The following is a 23,214-nucleotide window of genomic DNA, read 5'->3' as shown; positions in this document are numbered from 1 at the left end:
ATCATACTGTCATGCCCCGGTCGTCCGTTACTCCCATGTGCCAAACCCCCTCATTTACCTCGTGTGGAATCCCCGTGTTACCAGCTGTCTCGAGTCATGTTGATTGTTGTTGTGTATTTAAGTACGCGTTAGACTTTGTTTCCCAAGTCCGGTCATTAACATCTTGACACCATTTTCATGTTCCTGACTGTGTTTTCCCAAAATAAACCCTGTGTTCACCTGATTTCGCCGGCTACTCTGCTGCTTCCCCAACGCCGAATGGGTGACAGAATGATCGGACTCGGGAAACATATTCTCACACGCACTTACATGTAAATACACAAGACTAATTAACCCAACTATAAACAGCTGATGACACGGGGATTCCACACGAGGTAGCGAGGGGGGTGTGGCACACAGGAGGATCGGCACCAGCAGGGCATGACCCATACTTACTTATGCATGTAAATTTGAGTACCCTTAATATGGTTTTGAATAACAACTTACGAACATTTCAAGTTACGAACAGCCATTCGGAACGTATCTCGTTCGTAAGTAGAGAAGCGTCTGTATAGGTTTTTATGAGAAATCTGCCCATGACACTGACACCTCTTCCCCCTCCATGTGAGTTTCCCAGAGTGACAGATGGCCAAGGTCAGCTCTCAGCCTGCTGCATGTTGTATGCTAGTTTGCTGGGCTGACTCCACAATATAGTGATCACTTTTTAACAAATTGCAGCAAATGAAATGACTATTTAGTGAAATCAAAGTCCTGTGTTTCAAACAGAATGGGTATTTATATCTGTGTCCATCCACAATGATATGAATCGGCTTGAAGAAACAAGACCAGTCAGTTACAGAGCTGACTTTTTCCAAATAATAACATGAAACTTCGGGTAGAAGTTTGCTTATAATAATGAATCTGTTTACAGTGCATTTTTCTGTGTATTTCTGAGTAACGTATTCCTATCTGAGTAACGTATTCCTATCTGAGTAACGTATTCCTATCTGAGTAACGTATTCCTATCTGAGTAACGTATTCCTATCTGAGCGTATCCCTACTAGCTAGACCAGTGGGCCGTCACACATTAGTGTGCCTTGAGAACTTGGGAGGTGTGTTTTGGAATTAGTCTTATGATGTTTTACATGTAAAGGTGGGCCATGGAAATATTTGTGTTCATAAATGGTTGTGTCCCAGTTCTGGCCCCTTGCCCTGTTCTGTCTTTAGTTTTCCCTGGCCTGTGTTCCCAGTGGTCTTCGATTGTCCCTCCACTACTCTGCCCTGTTTGGTAGTGTGTCCTTTGTTTGCTATAGTCTTGTCATTGCCCCGTTTGTTCCACGGCCCCTGCTGAGTTTCTGTACCGTGTGCCATGTTGTCTCTGGTCTGGTGCCCTATCCAGGTGTGTATCCAGGTTGGTGTTCTCCCTACTGACCCTGGCCTCACCCTGATCTGTTCTGTGACCTTGGGTCCCAGGTCCTGTGTCAGTACCCATCCAGTGTATTGTCCTGCCATGTTCAATCCGGGGCCTTTGTCCCTCGGGTCCTGGGGTGATATAGTCTTGTGTGTCTTGTTAACCCTATCTGTCCACTGTCTCATCTGGTTCCTGCCCCGCTGTTCGGTCCCTCTAGGTCCCCTACTGAATGGCTGCCATCACAGATCAAAGCTGTCGTGTTATTTTACATATATAATGTGACATATCACCCTGTTATTTTAAAATACTATAAAGAAAACTGCATTCACATGCATGTGGCCCTAACCTTTTTGTAGTTAGTCTTTGTTTTTCCTATTTTACTTTTGACTCCTATTGGTCCATTTGTTTTTGTTGTGTTCCTAGTGTTTTAGGTTTTGTTAAAAAACCCCGTTCATCCTGTGAGCCCCAAGTGGGTCGTCCACCTTCCTTCCTGCCTGCACCATGCCTCATCCTCGGACCAGAACCACCCGGCTTCATGACACTCAGTGACCAACATTAGAGTATATGAGCTCAACGATGCACTGTTAAACCTCCGATACCAACAACAACTGGGCTGCAGAGGAACAAGCAATTATATGGAGACACCATGAAAAATGTGGTATTAACTATATTAATTTCTTCTAAGAGTTTTGTTATAATCACTTTTATTATTTATTTTATTGTTTCAAATAGTCACCTTCTTTGATCAGTGTATACTGAAAATAGAAGGAAAAATATGAAAATAAGGAAACATACCTGTTGAGTCCACATATGGAGCCATAATAAACAGCAGCAGGATATTCATCAGACTGATGACAGCACAAGTAACAGCCTCTCCTGCGGATCCTGAGAAACAGCGGTTACACAAGATAACATTGAGGGAAAGTTTTGCAGTATTCAGGTGCAATTTTCCAGATTAGAACCCTGCTTACACTGCAAAAAAAATAATATTTATTATTGTAGCTGTCTTAAATTCAAAATATTAATCATTTCAATTTTAGAATTTGAGCTATCCTATTCAGATCATACAACTAATTACAGTATGAGCAGATGCGAGTAAAACAAGCTACATAATTGAAATAAATGTATTTTTAAGTAGACCCATTTTATTAACTTGACCTTAAGGATATTTTGTCTTGTATGAAGTAGTTTTTTTTTTTTTTTTTTTTTTAAACGAACCAAGGGTGTGTTTCCCCTCTAATGCTGACTCTTAGCATCTTATGAAGACTCTAAAAATGTATCTTACGAAAGGTATTTCTAATGTCTGTTTCCCAAACAATCTCTTAAGAGATTACTTAAAGGAGAGCTTCTTCCTAAGTGCGACCTTAATGGGCACCAGAACACTTGATTGGTTGACATCAATAACTCAAGAAAAGATTATTCTCTCCATGCAGCAACTGTTTGATTGTCACACGAGAGACAGTGGAGTTCAGCAGGAATTCTTAAAAATATTGCATTAATCGGAACTGGGGAGAACCTAAAATAAAATTAACAAACTGAATCATCCTACCATAAATATGATTTTTGCCGACTGGGTGCACTGGGTGCCTACCACCTCAGAATGTGGTATCACCAGTTTATTTTTATTTGTTCTATAAAACACCTGCGTGCACCAATATGTGTGCACATCATTGATATAAGTATGAGGAATTGCTCAATAGCTGAAAGAAAAAGCATGTTATGTGTCAGGCTCAGTGCCCTCTGATCCCTCCTCCTGTGTCCTTTCTCCTTTGGCCTGTTAATCTTCCTGCCTTTCCCCTCTCTTTCCTTCACCCTTGTGTATTTTCCCTGTTTCCTGGGCCACCGCATAGCCTAGAACGGGGGTGGGCAATGTTACCCAGAATGGGCCACTGTGTGTACAGGTTTTCGCTGCGACTCCCTAATTAGATTACTAACTACAGGACTTATTGGCTGAAGAATCCGCACACTTAGGTTTGTACAGCTTACCTAAAGGTTATCCCAAAAACCAGCAGTTCATTGGTTTGAATCAAATCAAATCAAATAATTTTGGCCACCACTGTAGCTGCCTGTCAATGTTACCCTGTCCGTGATCTTTAACTTCTGGGGACCTCTGATCTTTGTGGTCCATTAGCACTTCTTTGTCCTCTACTATTCTGCAGTAAAAGAACGAATTAATGTGTATATTATCAATTCTGGAGAAAAGTAGCAACCTCTGTTGATGTGCAACGCTAAACTTCAATTTTCTATATAGATGGGATTCATTGACATACGTAATATAGGAAATTGTTAATTGATACAGATGGTGTCATGACCTGCATGTCCAGTCCTCCTGTGTGCCACGCCCCCTCGTTATCCATGTGTGCTTCCCCAATAGTGCCTAGCTGTTCCCAGTTATTTTGGCTTGTCTCCTGTATATCAGTCCACGTCTTCCTCTGTTGGTTGTCGGTCATTAATGTAATGTCCATCGCCGTCTCCCTGCGTCTTCCCTTAAATAAATCCCCAGGTTTCCCTGTATTTTGCCTGCCTGCCTCAGCCTTCCCCCCTTCCTGCCTGCCTGCCTGTTTGCCCGTCCAACCCACGATTGTCACAGATGGTATGAGGTGCGAACCGCCAGGCTGGTATGGCATGTTTGGTGTCAAACTACACACTCCCATCCCAATCACTCCTGATTCCAAATCTGGTCAGTGGTCACCATGAAAGTGGATGTATCAAAAGTTAGACCAGCTTAATGAAAATCATCAGTAAAGGGGAAGCAGTCTGGTCATAAATCCCAAAAGACACAAATAATAAAAGTCAGCTTTCTAAGCATTCTTCACATTTAATGGGCTCACCTTCAGTTATACCCCACAGGATGAATGCTGATGAAACCATGATTGGTGGAACTGTGACATGTGACCAGTGACACAACAGAGCCTGTCTGTTTTTACCTACAGACAAAAAGTAGAACCAAATGTAACCACAAGCTCTTTGGCATTAGATGATGGTTCATGCAAAGTTTAATGATCTACAGCCATCCTCAGATGGTCATTCTGCTGCATGCTGACCTACAGACACCCAGTACAGTACGGTCAGTCTCACTACATGCACCTTAGGTCAAATCTTTGCTTTATAAAGTTTGGATGAAAATAAAAACATGTTTTTGAACCACTTACTATCTAAATTCCTGACAGATAAAGCACCAGTAAGTAGTTCTACAGGTGTGACAGCGATGCACAGCCCCAGAATCAGCCAATGCAGGGATGAATAACCTAAAAATGAACACATATCCATCATTTACTTTCTAAATTAGGCTGTTAGCCATAGAGTATAATCATCACATCCCACGATCCTCTCCAAAAGCATGCAGTGTGTGCCCTGCAGTGTGCTGGTGCCTACCCAGGGTTGGTACCCGCCTGTGACCCTTGTTTCTGGGATAAGCTCCACAACCCCGGTTGGGATGAAGCAGTTACGGTGATGGATGGATGGACACAGAGAGCTGTTTAATTGTATTTACCCAATCATTCAATATTATGTGCAAATAATAAAGTGCGCATCTATTATAGTATTTTTCCAGGTAGCTTCTAAATAATTATTGTTTTATTATTAATATTTCCATCCATCCATCCATCATCTCCCGCTTAATCCGGAGTCGGGTCGCGGGGGCAGCAGCCTCAGCAGGGAGACCCAGACTTCCCTCTCCCCGGCCACTTCGTCCAGCTCCTCTGGGGGGACCCCGAGGCGTTCCCAGGCCAGCCGAGAGACATAGTCTCTCCAGCGTGTCCTGGGTCTTCCCCGGGGTCTCCTCCCAGTGGGACATGCCCGGAATACCTCCCCAGGGAGGCGTCCAGGAGGCATCCTGATCAGATGCCCGAGCCACCTCATCTGGCTCCTCTCGATGCGGAGGAGCAGCGGCTCTACTCTGAGTCCCTCCCGAATGACTGAGCTCCTCACCCTATCTCTAAGGGAGAGCCCAGCCACCCTGCGGAGGAAACTCATTTCGGCCGCTTGTACCCGCGATCTCGTTCTTTCGGTCACTACCCAAAGCTCATGACCATAGGTGAGGGTAGGAACGTAGATCGACTGGTAAATCGAGAGTTTCGCCTTTTGGCTCAGCTCTCTCTTCACCATGACAGACCGATGCAGCGCCCGCATGACTGCTGACGCCGCACCGATCCGCCTGTCGATCTCCCGCTCCATCGTTCCCCCACTCGTGAACAAGATCCCGAGATACTTAAACTCCTCCACTTGGGGGAGGACCCCATCCCCAACCCGGAGAGAGCACTCTACCCTTTTCCGGCTGAGAACCATGGTCTCGGATTTGGAGGTGCTGATTCTCATCCCAGCCGCTTCGCACTCGGCTGCGAACTGCTCCAGTGAGAGCTGAAGGTCACGGCTCGATGAGGCCAACAGAACCACATCATCCGCAAAAAGCAGAGACCTAATCCTGAGGTCACCGAACCGGACGCCCTCAACGCCCTGGCTGCGCCTAGAAATTCTGTCCATAAAAACTATGAACAGAATCGGTGACAAAGGGCAGCCCTGACGGAGTCCAACCCTCACCGGAAACGAGTCCGACTTATTGCCGCCCATGCGGACCAAACTCTGGCACCGGTCATACAGGGACCGAACCGCCCTTAAAAGGGAGCCCGGTACCCCATACTCCCGGAGCACTCCCCACAGGACCCCCCGAGGGACACGGTCGAATGCCCTCTCCAAGTCCACAAAACACATGTAGACTGGTTGGGCAAACTCCCATGAACCCTCCAGAACCCTGCTGAGAGTATAGAGCTGGTCCACTGTTCCACGGCCAGGGCGAAAACCACACTGCTCCTCCTGAATCCGAGGTTCGAAAATCCGGCGGACCCTCCTTTCCAGGACCCCCGAATAGACCTTGCCAGGGAGGCTGAGGAGTGTGATCCCCCTGTAGTTGGAACACACCCTCCGGTCCCCTTTCTTAAAGAGGGGGACCACCACCCCAGTCTGCCAATCCAGAGGCACTGCCCCCGATGTCCACGCGATGCTGCAGATGCGTGTCAGCCAGGACAGCTCCACAGCATCCAGAGCCTTGAGGAACTCCGGGCGAATCTCGTCCACCCCCGGGGCCCGGCCACCGAGGAGCTTTTTGACCACCTCAGCGACCTCCACCCCCGAGATAGGCGAGTCCACCCCCAAGTCCCCACACTCTGCTTCCATATTGGAAGGCGTGTCGGTGGGATTGAGGAGGTCTTCGAAGTACTCCCTCCACCGACCCAAAACGTCTCGAGCTGAAGTCAGCAGCGCACCATCCCCACCATAAATAGTGTTGATGCTGCACCGCTTTCCCGCCCGGAGCCGCCGGATGGTGGACCAGAATCTCCTCGAAGCCGTCCGGAAGTCGTTCTCCATGGCCTCACCAAACTCCTCCCACACCCGAGTTTTTGCCTCAGCGACCGCCAAAGCCGCATTCCGCTTGGCCTGCCGGTAGCTGTCGGCTGCGTCTGGAGTCCCACAGGCCAGAAAGGCCCGATAAGACTCCTTCTTCAGCTTGACGGCATCCCTTACCCCCGCTGTCCACCAGCGGGTTCGAGGATTGCCGCCGCGACAGGCACCGACCACCTTACGGCCGCAGCTCCGGTCAGCCGCCTCCACAATGGAGGCACGGAACATGGCCCATTCGGACTCAATGTCCCCCGCCTCCCCCGGGATATGGGAGAAGTTCTGCTGGAGGTAGGAGTTGAAACTCTCCCTGACAGGGGATTCCGCCAGACGTTCCCAGCAGACCCTCACTATACGCTTGGGCCTGCCAGGCCTGGCCGGCTTCCTCCCCCACCAGCGGAGCCAACCCACCACCAGGTAGTGATCGGTTGACAGCTCCGCCCCTCTCTTCACCCGAGTGTCCAAAACATGCGGCCGCAAGTCCGACGACACGACTACAAAGTCGATCATCGAACTGCGGCCTAGGGTGTCCTGGTGCCAAGTGCACATATGGACACCCTTATGCTTGAACATGGTGTTCATTATGGACAGTCCGTGACGAGCACAGAAGTCCAATAACAAAACACCGCTCGGCTTCAGATCGGGGGGGCCGTTCCTCCCAATCACGCCCCTCCAGGTCTCACTGTCGCTGCCCACGTGAGCATTGAAGTCCCCCAGCAGAACAAGGGAGTCCCCAGGAGGAGCGCTCTCCAACACCCCTTCCAAGGACTCCAAAAAGGGTGGGTATTCCGAACTGCTGTTTGGCGCATAAGCGCAAACAACAGTCAGGACCCGTCCCCCCACCCGAAGGCGGAGGGAGGCTACCCTCTCGTCCACTGCGGTAAACCCCAATGTACAGGCACCCAGCCTGTGGGCAATAAGTATGCCCACGCCCGCTCGGCGCCTCTCCCCGCGGGCAACTCCAGAGTGGAAAAGGGTCCAACCCCCCTCAAGGAGACTGGTTCCAGAGCCTAAGCCGTGCGTCGAGGTGAGTCCGACTATATCTAGCCGGAACTTCGCAACCTCGCTCACCAGCTCAGGCTCTTTCCCCCTCAGAGAGGTGACATTCCATGTCCCTAGAGCTAGCTTCTGCAGCCGAGGATCGGACCGCCAGGGTCCCCGCCTTTGGCTGCCGCCCAGATCGCCTCGCACCCGACCCCTATGGCCCCTCCCATGGGTGGTGAGCCCATTGGAGGGGGGACCCACGTGCCTTGTTCGGGCTGCGCCCGCCCAGGCCCCATGGGTGTAGGCCTGTCCACCAAGCGCTCGCCATCGAGCCCCACCCCCAGGCCTGGCTCCAGGGGGGGGGCCCGGTGACCCGCGTCCGGGCAAGGGAAAACGTGGTTCCAATATTTTCATAATCATAAGGGGTTTTTGATATTTAATATAATAATAATATTTAATAACTATTAATAATATTCAGAGGTCAGTTTTACCAAATAGCTTTGATGCAGAACCAACATGCTCAAGTGGCCAAAACCAGGAGTGATTGTGTCTGATCGTACTGCACGCGCTGGGCAGTCACCGACTTCACCCAACAGCCTGACAACTTTTTACAGCCGACTATCGGCTTGGTGTGTTTTAGGCTTTATACTGAGCTGACTAAACCCAGTTAGACTATGGTACGTCCATAAAACGCAGTCTACAGGGGAATCACTGACCCTCAGGAGAATGAAAGTTTGATTTAATCACACAAAACTATTTTGAGATGCATGTCAAAACCAGTCCTTCTAGTGACTCACCCAGTGCTGCTATCCTGGCAGTTGTACTGGCAGAATCAGTATCTGAGTGGACTTCACACCTGAACTCTCCTTTGTCTTCCAGCCTGACTTTCCTCAGATTCATTGAGAAGTTTCCTTTGGGAATTTCCTCAGTGAAGAATTCAGCTCTTCCAGAGTATCTCCCATCCTGAGACTCTGGTCTGTTCTCTCCATCATCATACAGAAGCACCATGATGTCACCGTCATCGTCTGTCTTTATCCATTTCACCTGAAGCTCTGTCACATTAACATGGGTGTCCACAGAGCAGCTGAGAGTCACATCCTCTCCAGCATGTGCATAGACAGGCTCATCTGCACCCGTCACCACCAGCCGCTCTGGAACAAGAACAGGAAGATTCACACAACCTGGCAACCTGACATCTGTGTGTTTTTCCTTCCTGTTTAGAGATGAAACTCAAATAGTTTGGGCTGTTTCCATTTTTATATTTATCAGTTTTTAAATTTTGCCATTAGGAACCTGGAAGATGAATGATTTTCGTGATTTTTGTTTGAAAATTACATGTAACAAATAACTCCATACCTTATATAGACTATATTCAACGTACACCAATAGAATGAATAAACTCCAAAAATAATTAATTATAATACTTAAGCCATAAATCAAAAAGGCTCACTTGCCTACTTCCTGTATCTCCACCCGTGCTTCATGGTTCTCCTGCTCTGTATAAACCACACACTTGTATAGTCCTGTATCTGCAGTCCTCACACCCTCAAGCAGCAGAGAGAAGTTGCCTTTGGGGATTTCCTGAGAGAAGAAGTGCACTCTGCCCCTGTAGGCATCCCCCTGTGATTCAGGTCTGGTCTGACCATCCTGGAATAGGTGCACGATGGTGTCTGAATCAGTCCTTCTCCAGTCCACCTCCAGCTCCTCCAAAGGCAGGGGTCTGTCCACAAAGCAGGGCAGCAGTACAGCTCCTCCCGGCCGGGCTGTTAGAGGACCAGCAGAGCCGTGTAGCAGGAAACCTGCCACAGGGATAAGAGATATAAAATCATGACCTAGAGCATTAAAAAATAAGAACATATCATTATTTACAAATGTTACTTGAATATCTGGTAAACAAATACTTCTGTATGAACTAGTACACCAAAAAAAGGCAAGCGCAGTCATAAACATATACATACGAATGACCAGACACTTAAATTAAGCAATACATACCATCACAGCCAATGACGATGAAGATGAAAAGGAGTCTGAAACTTTCGCCCTTCATCGTCGTTTTTCTGATAATACATTCATTTCCAATTTATGTCCGGTGCTGAAACAAAAATGCCAAGTCATAAGAAATCTTTCCCACCCCAGAAATTCTTCCCTCTTGAAACGTGCAGATCAGCTGTTTAGCCAATGAAGCAATCGTAAGTTTCAGGAGTCGCGAATTGTGGTGAAATAAGCACACACCCTCCAGATGCCGCAGCCTTGTTTTACTGTATACGCTATAAGCAGTCGAAAGACGGCCATTTCAGGTCCACAGCCCCGCAGACCACCGCTTACCGCTTAGGGACCGACAACAAATTACTACAGATTACAGATTTCTTTCAGTGGATTCTAGGCTATGGGATCCAGAGACCGCAAACCAGGATCAAATTGCGATACTACCTAAGACAAACAGGAGGCAGCTTAATGTGAGTTAAGTGGTGTGTGAAGTATTCATCAATCTATTTTCCAAACCGCTTATTTTTTACCGCTCCCCGGTCCCAGAGGTGGGAGGCAACAGTGCTAACCACTGCACCACCGTGCCGCCCCCAAGTAACATATCATAATAATAATAATATTAATAACATGAATACACGTTTTTTTTCCTTTTTTGTTTGTGATGATACTAATGATGACACAGAGCAGAGCAATATTTATTAATATTTATTGCTTTATGTATTTTATACGAATATTTATTTTTAAAATTCAGTGTTAATAAAAGCCACCATACAACACCTCTAACAAATCCTAGGAAAACTATTTTGAAACTATAGTCAGGGAAGTCATGTTTACTTGAAATGTTTACAGTTTTTCCCAATTGTTTACACACATTTTCTGAAAGCATGCCCATATTGTCATAACTCTACACACAAATAAAAAAAACACACACAATGGGCAGAACCCTTCAATTCTCTTGCAAAATGAAACTTTACGTTCATAACAATGTAATTTCTTCTCAAAATTGTATTTTGTTTTCAAATGACACACACAAACCATCATCTGAATAGACATTTATAAGAACCAGTTGATTACTGATGTGCTTAATGTAAAACACTATGACCACTTCTTCTCCATTCATCATAATGACTTACTGTAAGCCTTTTTTGAATTTATATTCCAAGAATTTACTGAATACAGTTACAGTAAAAAAAAAAAAAAACAACTCTGCTGCATGGCCACAGCACCTCATCCACATCACAAGCAATGTTTGCCCTGGCCAAGCAGCGGGGAAATATCGGCTAGCATGGCGAATCCAGCCATGAAAAGCATCAACTGCCATATCTCCACATGCATCTTCCATAGCTTGGAGAAGGGGATTTCGGTCATACACTTTCCATCTCCATGTAGAAAAAAAATCCTCAATAGGATTGAGTTATGGAGAATATGGAGCAGCCCGGTGGAAACTTATGTTGTCCCAAATGACAACATACCTGAGCTGCTCTGAACCATCTATCTGATCTTGTGGAATGAGTGTGTTGTATAGGATTTCCAGGAATGTGATCAGATGGGCAGTGTTGTAGGGGCCAAGGGTAGCATGGTGGTGGATGACACCATGGTTGGTAATTGCTGCACACATTGTGATGTTCCCACCACGCTGGCCAGGGACTTCAACTCTCTTTTCCCAGCCTCCCTCATTGTTAGACCATGGTTGACCACACGGTCAACCAAAGTGGCTTTGATCTCATCAGAGATTACGTTCCTTGGCCTTCCTCGTCCTCCCTGTCCTCCTCCTCTTACTCTCACTCCTCTGGCTCTGCCTCTGTTTCCAACGTTGGCATCCATTGTTCCAAAACAGAAGAGCTCACCTGTTGGCCTCTTATAAAGCTCTGATTTCTAAATTACAATTATGTGTGACAGGTGTTTACCCATGTGATGAGTTAGTATGCAAAGTAAGGCAACTGACTTTACAATTTTGAATGACAGTGTGTTCCTTGTGAAAACTTCTTCATGAAAATTGTGCCAAATGCAGAGAATTGTGTGTAGTGTTTTGAAAAAAGTGTGTTTTAAAACTGCAATTTGAGTGTAAAGCAGGAATTGTGCTTGTAGTTTACCAGAATTGGTTCAGGGGGTTGGTGCATCAGTTACATGTTGTAGTCATTGTGTCTCAAGTACAAGTAATTGTGCGTAAACAACTAAGAAAAACTGTAACAAAGTTTATTCAAGTTTAACCTATCCCGTGTTTAGACATTTTGGGGGTGTGCAATACTGTGTGGTGGTGGGTGGTGCTAGTTGCTGGCTTGGTGTTCTGTAGGTTAGATTGCATAACCTTATTCCTGCCTGTATTCACCCAAACCTGGTATCTTATATGAACAGTAAATTTTGGGGATTTGCCTAATAAAGGAAAGTGTAAATGTTACTGTTTTCTTTGTGTGGGTTTTTGTGGAGACGACGAACGGACTGGTTAAGAAAAAGGTGGTGGCAGCTTTAATAAGGAATTTGCTGTTACATTACAGTATTTTATGTGTATTTGTGCCGATATGACAAGAAAGTATTGTGCTTTTTAACCTTTATATGCTAATTCGTGCTTCATTTGAGGTATAGAGGTTAAAATGCACGTGATTTCTTGTCTGAGTGACCAAGGTACGTTTATTGCTTGTTTTGTGTGATATCACAACCACCATCTGGAACTTGTGCTCATTTGTAAACATTTCCATAAAACAGGACTAAAGCATCACCTCAGCATTCCTTAACCATTGTCAGATTCAAAATTGAGGTTTTACTATTCACTTAATTTCCCAGTCTAATATTTAAACATTTTAAAGTCAAACAAAGTCATTTATTCTCAGTGTAACTTGCAGCAGATAGTGTATCTGGATGTTATCCATATCACTGCTGTGAATACTTATGTTTCACTCTTGTAAGCATTTTATTCAGTGATGTGCACAGACAATTTGAGGGGCAGGTGCTTGATCGGGGGCGTGGCTGACCGGTTTGGGGGGTGGGGGGGCTATGCATGATAGTCGATTTTTAAAATGGGCATTTCAAACTCTGAAAGGGGAGCACTTTCACTTATTCAGGCATAAGGGGCAGGTGCTCAGACACCGCCAGTCCCCCCCCCCCCCCCCCCCCAATGTGAAGATCATTGTGACACCTAGCATTCAGCCTCTTCTAGCGTTGTACTTTGACTCAAATAGACACCTTCTCTTACAGTTTTTATGAGTTGCTAAAGCACTATACCTCATTCTTGGAACAAAATTGCAAATTGCCAAAACTAATTTACTGAATCAGTCACTCATTTGGCAAAACTTTAGACAGTGTTTACCTAGTTAGGCACAATTTGCAGACCTGAGTCAGCCTTTTCGCAAAACTCTAAACAGATTCTCGATCATCAAAGTGAATTTTGCACCATGGTGGACTTTGATGCGAAATGGAAAACACAGGTTGCAGACGTTAAGCGCAGCCAGCACACAGTCAGGGGAGCTGTAAAGGGGGGGTAAACGATGACGATTCTCGGGGCCCATGACTGAGAGGGGGCCCAGAGAAGCCCCCAATAAACTGTGTTGGGGGCCCTGTCAAGATTCTTTTCATGGGGCCCAAAATCCTTAGCAGCGCCCCTGTACACAGTACTCATCATTTAAACACAATGACCGTTCACACATGTTTCTAAACATGAGAAGAAGCCAAAGAGTGACTAGGACATAGACTACATGTCGGATGAGCGTGCAAGTACTGTAGGGGAGTTGAATTTCAAGGTCATGGTACAAATGGGTCACGTGGAGGATTCTTCCCACATCGCTCAGCAAGGGAGAGCATTTCCTGTGATGCAGACAAAGTTCTCTGTCCTGATCCAGCCCTGAGACATGGGGATGAGGCAGAGTAAATATTCTTCCTTGATTCTGGCTTGTCAGTTGCACAACAATTTACTGTAATATCCTTCTCACCTGGACTTTTTACTGTGTTCTTTACAGTGACCTTTTCGAGTGCTGAATACTTTACATATCAGTTTAGTATAATTGTATACAAATTGTATAATTTTTTTTTTACTATAGTCTTTTGGTTTCTGAAACAGCTCAGCATGCAAAAGACCACAACCTCAGTAAATGTGTCCCATTCTCTACAAACACTGACTGCTAGTGTTTTCAATTTTTTGCTATAATGCATAATGACTGTTCAGTAGTGTTTATGTACCGACTGGCTTGATGCATGATCTGAAAGCAGTGTTTGCTTTTGAGCAAAGATAAAATAGTTTTGAGAAGATTGTTTGATTTTGCAAGACGAGTCAAAGGTTTTCTGAGTGTAGCTTGAATTTTAGGGTTTGTGCTTAGCGTTTTGAGAAGAGGAGAGGAATTTGTAGGAAATGTGTTTTAGCAATTCAGAAAAACTGTAATACTCCATTGTGTAGGACAGAATGCAGTTGCTGGGTTTATTTACATGCACCTTCTTTCTTGGCAAAGCTTTACGTCCATTACATCCAACTCTGCATTCTGCAAATCATTTATAACTGAGAGTGTACAGTATGGCCATGCAGCTGTAGAAAAGTCTGCTTCCCCTGCCTGTTCTCAGCGGTACTGACTTCTGACAGGAGATCTTTCCTTCTAATGCTTAGATGTGGGAGTGTGTCCCTCAGCCTGAGAATCCATGCAGTGACTCTCTTCACTCGATGCAAATCTAGACTGATTACAGGCCAGTCATCCTCCAGTGGCATCAGCAAGAAGGAGACAGCGCCCCCTGCAGGCTGGTCATCCTCCCTTTTCCATCTGCAAATAAAACCCCCACATGCGTACCAGCTTTCCTCTTTCTCCTCCTTCAGCTTCCTCCCAGCCTAGCCTTTAAGCCGGGCCAGGGAGGCTGTTCCAGCCCTTGACTGGAGTCATAATCACTCACATGGGGTAACATCATGCCAATTACAGAGGAGGCATTCAGGTCAAGAGCTGAGAGGTTTCAGAATATACTCATATACTCAGTTCAAGTTCAAGACTTTTATTGTCATTGTTCAGTTGCCTGGACAACGAAATTAACTGACAGACCACAAAGATACAAGAAAAGTCACAGAGACATTACAAGATAAAAATGAATAAATAAATAACACCGCAGTTAAAACAGCAGCAGTTACTCATATACTCAGCACCAAATATCTGAAGATGCTTTTTTATTTAATCTAACAACAAATGAATCTCTTTAGATTTATCACATGGAGCTTTATGTGAAATCACATAAGTTCATGCACAGCGTGTCTGGGTCAGCAGCCGTCTGTCCCAGCCTTTCATGTCTCCTCCCCATTTGGCCAGCAGGTGTCACTGGCCATCCTGTTCTCCCTGTGCCCAAGTCCTTTGTGTGCTTCCCTAAGTTCCTGGATTGCTGTGTGGTGCTGTGGGCTGAGAGTTTGGCTAATAACCCTTTAGTCACGTGTTTGAGCCTAGTCACCTCTGTAACTGTAACAGATCACTGATAACACAATTTTTGTTCCTGGCTTCCAAGTGTTGTATTTCAGCTGCTTATGTCTAAAGCCTATGGAAAAACAACTACATTCAGCACAAATTTTGATTTTATGACCACAGCCCAGAAAAATGTCATATTTATGTCTGATAAAAAAAAAAAACACTTGCATGATAAATAGACAAAGACAGTCAAAAATCACTCAAAAAGGTTCAGAAATGAGTAGGTTTTCTACATTTGCGAGTGACCTGCAAATCGCTTTCTCGAAGAAGCCCCCAAATGTAGTCCCCCATCATGTTTTCGTTATATTGTCCTTGGTAACGACGTTCAAAGTCCAATACATCTTGATGAAAGCGCTTGCCTTGCTCCTGTGAGGAAGCGCCCATGTTCTCCTTGAATTTGTCAAGATGAGCGTCAAGGATATGGAGTTTGAGAGACATTCTGCATCCCATTTTGGCGTAATTCTTTATGAGAGTCTGAACCAACTGTACATAGTTCTCAGCCTTGTGATTACCCAGGAAGCCAAGAACAAAAGCAACGAAACTGTTCCAAGCCTTTTTCTCCATACTGTTCAGCAGCTTGGAATAACTCGTCACATTCTATGATCTTCTCGATCTGCGGTCCGACGAAGGTACCAGCCTTGACCTTTGCCTCGGACAGCTTTGGAAAAAGATCTTGGAGGTACTTGAAAGCTGCTGACTCCTTGCCATATAAGCGAGCAGCAAATGTTCACCTTACCTTCAAGAGTTTTCTTGCAATATTCACCTGTGAAAATGAGGTGCCCAGGACTTGTCTTGATCTCCAACAGGCATGCCGAAGTTAGCCTTGTAGCCCTTGCACATCTTACGACATGCTGGGAGATAGAAACCATCTGTATTTATCCTCTAGTGGGGTTGTCACCTTGAATGTGGTCGTTGACACACCCTGCTGTCCAATAGGTCGGTAGGGTCACTTGAGCCAAGGTGTGGAACATTTACTCATTAGAGGATAAATGCTTGGAACTCCCCATTAGACTTTTAGAACCAAAGAAGCCTTTTGGATGAGAAGTGAAAGGTCTTCATTGCAGGTCCATTGTGCTCAGTTCTTTGGGATCAGTGGATGACTAGGCTTCCATCTCCTGATTTTCACATGATCTCTACAAAAGTGAAAGTGTCAGTTGTTGAAATTCACACTGACAGATTTCAACAAATATGCAATCTACTGTCCCTCACACACTGTGACAGTGTACCCCATTACAATGACCACTGTGAATCACCTGTACTTAACAACATGGGACCATGGAGAATTTACTGACATGTTCCTGTGTGCTGGAGTCATAATAAGGGCTCTTCCTCTGCCTCAACAAACTCCATACTTACAGGGAAGGAGGAAGAGCACAAGGGCCACAGATCTGCTACAGACACAATTATGTATAGGAATGTGAAAACACACCCCATTAAATAAATATTCTATCAAATAATATTTGTAGATAATGGTGATGTATTTTTATCATCTGTGCAAAAACAAGAAACAAATTTGCTTATTTAACAGACAAAAAAATTACTATGATGCCACTATGATTCCACTGAGGAATAAGTTAGGACACCCTCACAGTCATTACTATTTAAAATGCTTAGAATTAGATTCTAGTGCATCACATCAGATGAAAGTGCTTAGAACATCATCTACAGAGCTTTTTGGTGGAGCCTGTCTTATTTAAATCACAGACATTTAGTTTGGTTTGCTCTTGATTTTTCAAGTGAGTGGTATCACCATGGTGAGATCCAATGAGCTCTGAGGCCTTCAGAAAGAAGCTTGTAGATGCATACGAGTCTGGGAAGGGATATAAAAAGATCTGAAGTGAGTTTGTAATCAGCCATTCCAATGTCTGGAAAAAAAAATGTACAAGTGGAGAGCATTTAAAACAACCGCCAACATGACCAGGTCAGACTGTCCTAGAAAGTTCAGTCCAAGGGCAGACTGCATGATGCCTATAGAAGTCTCCAAAAAACCTAAAATGTCATCATGGGACATACAGGAAACTCTTGCCATAGTTGATGTCAAACTCCATGCATCTACTATCAAAAAGAGACTGCAGAAGTTTGATTTACATGAGAGGTGTGCAAGGAGGGAACGAGGGAACCCTTGTTGTAAAACAAAATGTCATAGCGAGAATGAAGTTTACCAGAGACCACCTAGACAAAGACCAGGACTTTTGGAACAATGTGCTTGGGACAGATCAATCTAAAATTAAATTATTCGGACACAGTAACAGAGGACGTTTGGTGTAAACCAAAGATTTTGAGCAAAAGAACCTCATGCAGCTGTGAAGCATGGAGCTGGAAATGTCATAGTTTGGGGCTGCTTTGCTGCAGCGGGACCTGGCCAGCTCACCATCATATAATCCACTATGAATTCTTCATCATATCAGAGGATGCTTTAGGACAGTGTGAGATCATCTGTTCAGAAGTAGGAGTGGTCCATGCAACATGACAATGACCCAAAACATTCCAGTAAATCTACCAAGAAAAGGCTTAGAAGAAAGAAATGGAGAATTCTCGAAAAGCCAAGACAAAGCCCATACCTTAATCTTATTATGATGCTGTGGGGTGATTTGAAATGGGCGGACACCTTTCAAACATCACACAGCTTAAGGAATTCTGCATTGGAGAGTGGGAAAAACTATCTGCCAGCAATGTCAGAGATTGATATATGGTTTTGGAAAAGTCTCATTCAGGTCATTTCAGCCAAGGGGGGACATACCAGCTATTAGGGCACAGGGTGTCCTAACTTTATCCTCAGTAGGAATTGGCGTCTTAGTTAATTTCTTTTGTAAAATACATGAATTTGTTTCTTGTTTTAACATAGGTGATGCAATTACATCACTTTTGCTACAATTATAATTTGAAACAAGATTTTATATTAATATGTTGATATTTCTTAATAAAGTACTAATTTTTTCACATTCCTGTATAATAATCTGAGGGAAGGTGGTCAGACTGATGTAGAGAAACAGGCCCCAGGACACCAGCCAGAGGGACAGATGTATCTTGGGTACCTACCTGGTCTGGCTCAGGATCTTGGGGTCTCTGAAGAAGGGTGTAAGCTGTCTTTATTCTAAGAAAATAACACTCTATTATAACATCCCAATGTCAGCAAATCATATCCATCTATTTTCTGAAACCACTTGTCCTATTTTTCATTTCAGGGGCTCAGGAGGCACAAAGCAGGGAACAAGCCAGCATGGGGCACCAGCCCATCACATATCTACGGGCAATTTGGTAACTTTAATTAGCCTCAGTATGTCTTTGGACTATGGGGGGAAACCAGAGAACATCCCACAACAACACAAGCAAATTTCACGCAGAGAGCTTGGGGGTTTCCATCACAGACTCGGGGCATGTGAGAGGCAAGAAAGGAAGGGAACAATCCACAAAAACAGGGGGGTTATTACAGGGGGGTTATTACACTGAAAACGCTACAAAACAAACAGACCACGAGAGGTCAAAACTAAACAGGGGAACAATGTAAGTAACAGAACAAAAATAATTTATAAAGGGAAACTGGTTGCACAGAGAACAGACAGGGAAGCAAACATATTACATAGCCTATCAGAATAACCAGAATAACTCTGTGTAGTTTACATAGTGACTCAGTGGGTAACACTGACACCTCACACCCCCCGGCTTGGGCTCTGTGTAGTTTACATGGTGACTCAGTGGGTAACACTGACACCTCACACCCCCCGGCTTGGGCTCTGTGTAGTTTACATGGTGACTCAGTGGGTAACACTGACACCTCACACCTCCCACCTTGGGCTCTGTGTAGTTTGCATGGTGACTCAGTGGGTTACACTGGTACCTCACACCTCCCGGCTTGGGCTTTGTGTAGTTTACTCTGTGTTTGCTCTGTGATGGACTGGCATCCTGCCCAGGGTGTCCCCTGCCTTGTTCCCTGTGCTTCCTGTGACAGTTTCCAGGCTCATCAGGATGGATTTTTCTTTTACATTTCTATCATCTTTTCAAAAAATGGCTTGTACATGTACTACATATAAAATGTCTACTCACTTTTCCTTTCTGGCCAACCCTGTAATTAAAAAAGATACAATTAACTGTACAAGAGCTTGAAATAGTAAGATGTGAATATGAAGTTTTGTAACTGCCAGGTTATATGTAATTAGTAATGATAATGAGTACATTTACATTTACAGCATTTGGCAGACGCCCTTAGCCAGAGCGACTTACATAAGTGCTTCAAGACACTGCGATGAATTTTTCCGATACTATCTCAATAAGGACCCAGGCTATGAATACCATCTATGAATGCTCTGAATACTCTGTTGAGAAAGTGCAAAAATTTTTATTTTTTTTTTACACACACACACACACACACACACACACACACACACAAGGAAAAGAGCTGGGTAAGAATACAGAGTACTACTTCAGGTATTTCTGAAAAAGGTCTTTTAGATAGGATGGTGCCAGACCCTTTTTAGCTTTGTATGCGGGCATCAGTGCTTTGAATTTGATGCGGGCAGGTACAGGAAGCCAGTGGAGAGAGCGTAGCAAAGGAGTGGTGTGGGAGAACTTGGGAAGGTTGAAAACAAGTCGAGCAGCTGCATTCTGAATCAGTTGGATGGGACAGATGGCGCGCAGTGGTAAACCCGCTAGAAGCGAGTTGCAGTAGTCCAGCTGTGAGATGACGAGGGACTGGACGAGTATCTGGGTAGCCAGAGTGGAAAGAAATGGATGTATCCTCCTGATGTTAAAGAGGAGAAACCGACAAGAGTGGGAAAGACTGGTGATATGTGAGGAAAAGGACAACCGATCATCCATGGTAACTCCAAGGTTGCGAGCAGAACCCGAAGGACGGATCAGGGAGTTGTCAAAGGAGATCGCAAGGTCCTGGAGGGGGGATGAGTCAGCCGTGATGTAAAGCAGTTCGGTTTTACTAGTGTTGAGTTTTAGCTGCCGAGCGGTCATCCAAGATGAGATGTCTGCCAAGCATGCGGAGATCTTAGCGGAGACATGAGTGTTTGAGGGAGGGAAGGAGAGGATGAGTTCAGTGTCATCGGCATAGCAGTGGTAGGAGAAGCCATGTGAGGATATAACCTCTCCAAGAGATTTAGTATAGAGGGAGAATAAGAGAGGGCCAAGAACTGAGCCCTGAGGGACACTGGTGAAAAGACAACGTGGGGTAGATCTGGATCCATTCCATGTCACTTGGTATGTTCGGCCTTCTAGGTAGGAAGCCAGCCAGCGCCAGGCCAAGCCACCAATGCCAAGACTCCTAAGGATGGATAGGAGAGTTTTGTGGTTGACTGTGTCAAATGCTGCTGATAGGTCAAGAAGGATGAGGACAGATGACAGTTTGGCTGATCTGGCAGCATGTAGCTTCTCGGTGACTGCTAAGAGGGCAGTCTCTGCAGAGTGAGCTGCTTTGAAGCCAGACTGATTAGGATCCTAGAGGTTGTTCTGAGAGAGATAGAGAGAAAGCTGGTTGTAGACTGTACGTTCGAGGATTTTTGAAAGGAAGGAAAGAAGCGATACTGGTCGGTAGTTGCAAGTGTCCGAGGGATTTAGAGTGGGTTTTTTTAGGATGGGAATGACCCTGCTATTTTGAATGCTGTTGGTACATGACCGGAAGTTATGGAGCCATTAATGATAGTGGTGATGAAGGGGAGAAGGTCTAGAGAGATTGTCTGAAGCAATGCGGAAGGAATTGGATCAAGTGGGCAGGTGGTAGGATTGGAAGATGAGATGACTTTCATGATCTCATCTACCGTAAGACTGGAGAACTGGGTGACTAGTTTTTCTTTGTAAAAGGTAGTTTTAGCTGCAGTCACGTCTGAAGAGAATTTGGATAGCAGAGTACGGTAGGAAGACAGATCTGCATCAAGCTTAGATTTCTTCCACGTCCTCTCTGCTACCCACAATTCTCTTCGGTTGGTGCGTAATGTGCTGAAAGCCAAGGAGCAGGGCGAGTTTTCCTGGGTCTGGAAGACAGCGGGCAGAGTTTGTCCAAGGATGTGGAAAGTGAGGAGATAAGAGTATCAGTTGCAGACTCCAGTGCCAGGGAAGAAAAGGAGTCAAGGTCAGGAAGGTAAGACAGGGTGCAGGAAGCAACAGAAGAAGGGGAGACAGAGTGGAGGTTTGGTCGAGTGGGCAGGAAATGTTGAAAACCGGGATTAGGCAAGACGGGTAGGGCAATGGTAAAGGATACAAAGTGGTGATCAGAAATATGTAGAGGAGTAGAAGTGATCTTGGTAGCTGGGGAGGGACGGCTGAAAACCAGGTCAAGGACGTTACCTCCTTTGTGTGTGGGAGAGCAGTTGTTGGATGTTAGAGAGAAGGAGTCGAGAAATGGGAGGAGACCAGAAGAAAGGAGCTTGTCATGGGGGAGGTTGAAGTCACCAAGGAGAATGAGAGAGGTGTCGTCAGTGGGGAAGAGACTGAGGAGAGTATCGAGTTCCTCTAGAAAGTAGCCTTGAGGGCCAGGAGGGCGGTATGATCAGAATATTGAATGGAGAGGAAACAGCAACTCCATGGAATTCAAAGGATGAAATGTTGAGATGGGGCAGAGAGAGGGGTGAGTAGCACCAGTTCCGAGATAGCAACAGACCTGTGCCACCACCCCTGCCAGTCTGGCGAGGAGAGTGAGAGAAAGCATAATCAGAGGAGAGAGCTGCCGGGATAGCCGAGTTGTCAGGGGATATCCAGGTCTCAGTTAGAGCCAGAAAGTCAAGAGAGTGGTGTGAAGCAAGGGCGGAAATTAAATCAGCCTTCTTTACAGCAGACTGGCAACTCCAGAGACCACCCAACACGCTTCACTGGGACTGGGATGTTATGGGAGGGTAGACAAGATTACTGGGTGTGCTGCTCCTGGATGTTGGGTGAGATCTTCTAGATCTAAAAGATAAGTGGACTGGGATAGGTCTAAGGCACATGTCTACAGTGACGGTGTGAGAGAAATAGAGGATTGGATAGAGTAGGAGAGAAAGGATTAAAAGTAGTAGCAACAACCACACTGTTTGCCTTTATCCGCCACAGATACGCGTGCCTATGGCTGGAGTCACCTTCAATTTAACTCAGTAAGCCCTGCCCCCTAATTAATACCTTCAGGGAGACCGAAACTACACTTGATTGCCAGAAACTACACACAACAACAACAGTTCCAACCGAGTCTGAGACAGAAAGTAAACAGAGTCCTACCTTACTAGCAGAGAAGAAATCCAAAAACAGAGCTTGAAGCACATGATATTGATGATATTGAGTAACGAGAACTAATGATTACTTGCATGTTTATAATTATAATAATGATTACTGGCAGTGAAAGGTTTCTGTATTACATAGACACATGTGCTGTATCACTGAGGATGTAGTTATGTCATCTCCCTTCCTAGTCAGAGCTCCCCATTACAGCTTCAGTGCCCCCTACTGGCCAGGAGGGCATTACAGTCCTACGCCACTGAAAGAGCATCATAAAGGAAGAGCCACAAAGCTCAGAAGTATTAAAGCAGCAGTGATATGAAATACCATGTCCTGATCTGCACAAAGTAGTTAGTAAATAACATTATTTAAGTGATATAATATTTATCCAGGTTAAATACTGGAAATGTAAGTCAGGAAACATTCTATGAGTACTGGTTTTTTAATACAATATTATTAAGGACAGTTAATCAGTAATTACAGACTGATTACTCAGTTGTCTGCTTTATATTATACTGATTTACTGCCTATCTTGCTTCTGTCTGTCTGACTGGGACATGGGGAGATGAAAACAATCACTGGAAAACTGTCAGCATGCGAGTAAAGTCCCAGTACACATATTCAGCCTTTATGGTGAGTTATGAATCATATCCCTGTTATACTTACAGTATGCAGACATCTGTATAACAATCCAGCCAAAGAGGAAGACAGACCCAGAATTCAGGACAATCAGCCGTAGATCCAGTGGCTGTTTTCCTGTGTCTGAAATGACATCACACAAATCACTGAGAACTGAGGTCAGTAATTGAGCAGTAAGTGACAGATATTAAACCACGGGATTACATATAGTAT

General features: G+C 45.0%; 2 protein-coding genes and 1 long non-coding RNA gene across 7 annotated transcripts in view; 1 reads left to right on the top strand and 2 right to left on the bottom strand.

Moving 5' to 3' along the window:
• LOC125705001 (uncharacterized) overlaps positions 1-10,236 on the bottom strand; it is a 28,384-nt gene extending 18,148 nt beyond the window's left edge. Inside the window, exons 1-7 of the mRNA XM_048971277.1 lie at positions 10,001-10,236; positions 9,761-9,860; positions 9,223-9,567; positions 8,566-8,919; positions 4,543-4,638; positions 4,222-4,317; positions 2,186-2,275 (exon numbers count right to left, since the gene is read on the bottom strand). Coding sequence (XP_048827234.1) covers positions 2,186-2,275; positions 4,222-4,317; positions 4,543-4,638; positions 8,566-8,919; positions 9,223-9,567; positions 9,761-9,815 — 1,036 coding nt within the window. The 5' untranslated portion in view covers positions 9,816-9,860; positions 10,001-10,236. The remainder of the gene's footprint in view (positions 1-2,185; positions 2,276-4,221; positions 4,318-4,542; positions 4,639-8,565; positions 8,920-9,222; positions 9,568-9,760; positions 9,861-10,000) is intronic.
• Positions 1-23,214, top strand: part of LOC125705039 (uncharacterized) — an 87,141-nt gene that overhangs the window by 37,831 nt on the left and 26,096 nt on the right. The gene's annotated exons all lie outside the window — the stretch shown is intronic.
• The window catches only part of LOC125704993 (uncharacterized), a 35,077-nt gene continuing 26,563 nt past the window's right edge, over positions 14,701-23,214 (bottom strand). For 4 of the 5 annotated variants that reach the window (XM_048971254.1, XM_048971258.1, XM_048971256.1 and 1 more), the window contains 4 exons: positions 23,029-23,124; positions 19,219-19,237; positions 18,214-18,268; positions 14,701-16,307 (listed from right to left, as the gene is read on the bottom strand). In XM_048971254.1, coding sequence (XP_048827211.1) covers positions 16,275-16,307; positions 18,214-18,268; positions 19,219-19,237; positions 23,029-23,124 — 203 coding nt within the window. In that variant the 3' untranslated portion in view covers positions 14,701-16,274. Of the gene's footprint in view, positions 16,308-16,924; positions 16,985-18,213; positions 18,269-19,218; positions 19,238-23,028; positions 23,125-23,214 lie in introns of all 5 variants that reach the window. The other variant, XM_048971255.1, reaches the window with a different exon arrangement.

This window comes from Brienomyrus brachyistius, chromosome 12 (assembly GCF_023856365.1).
Source record: "Brienomyrus brachyistius isolate T26 chromosome 12, BBRACH_0.4, whole genome shotgun sequence".
In the NCBI taxonomy this organism is placed as follows: domain Eukaryota; kingdom Metazoa; phylum Chordata; class Actinopteri; order Osteoglossiformes; family Mormyridae; genus Brienomyrus; species Brienomyrus brachyistius.
This window is presented reverse-complemented; position numbering and strand designations above follow the sequence as displayed.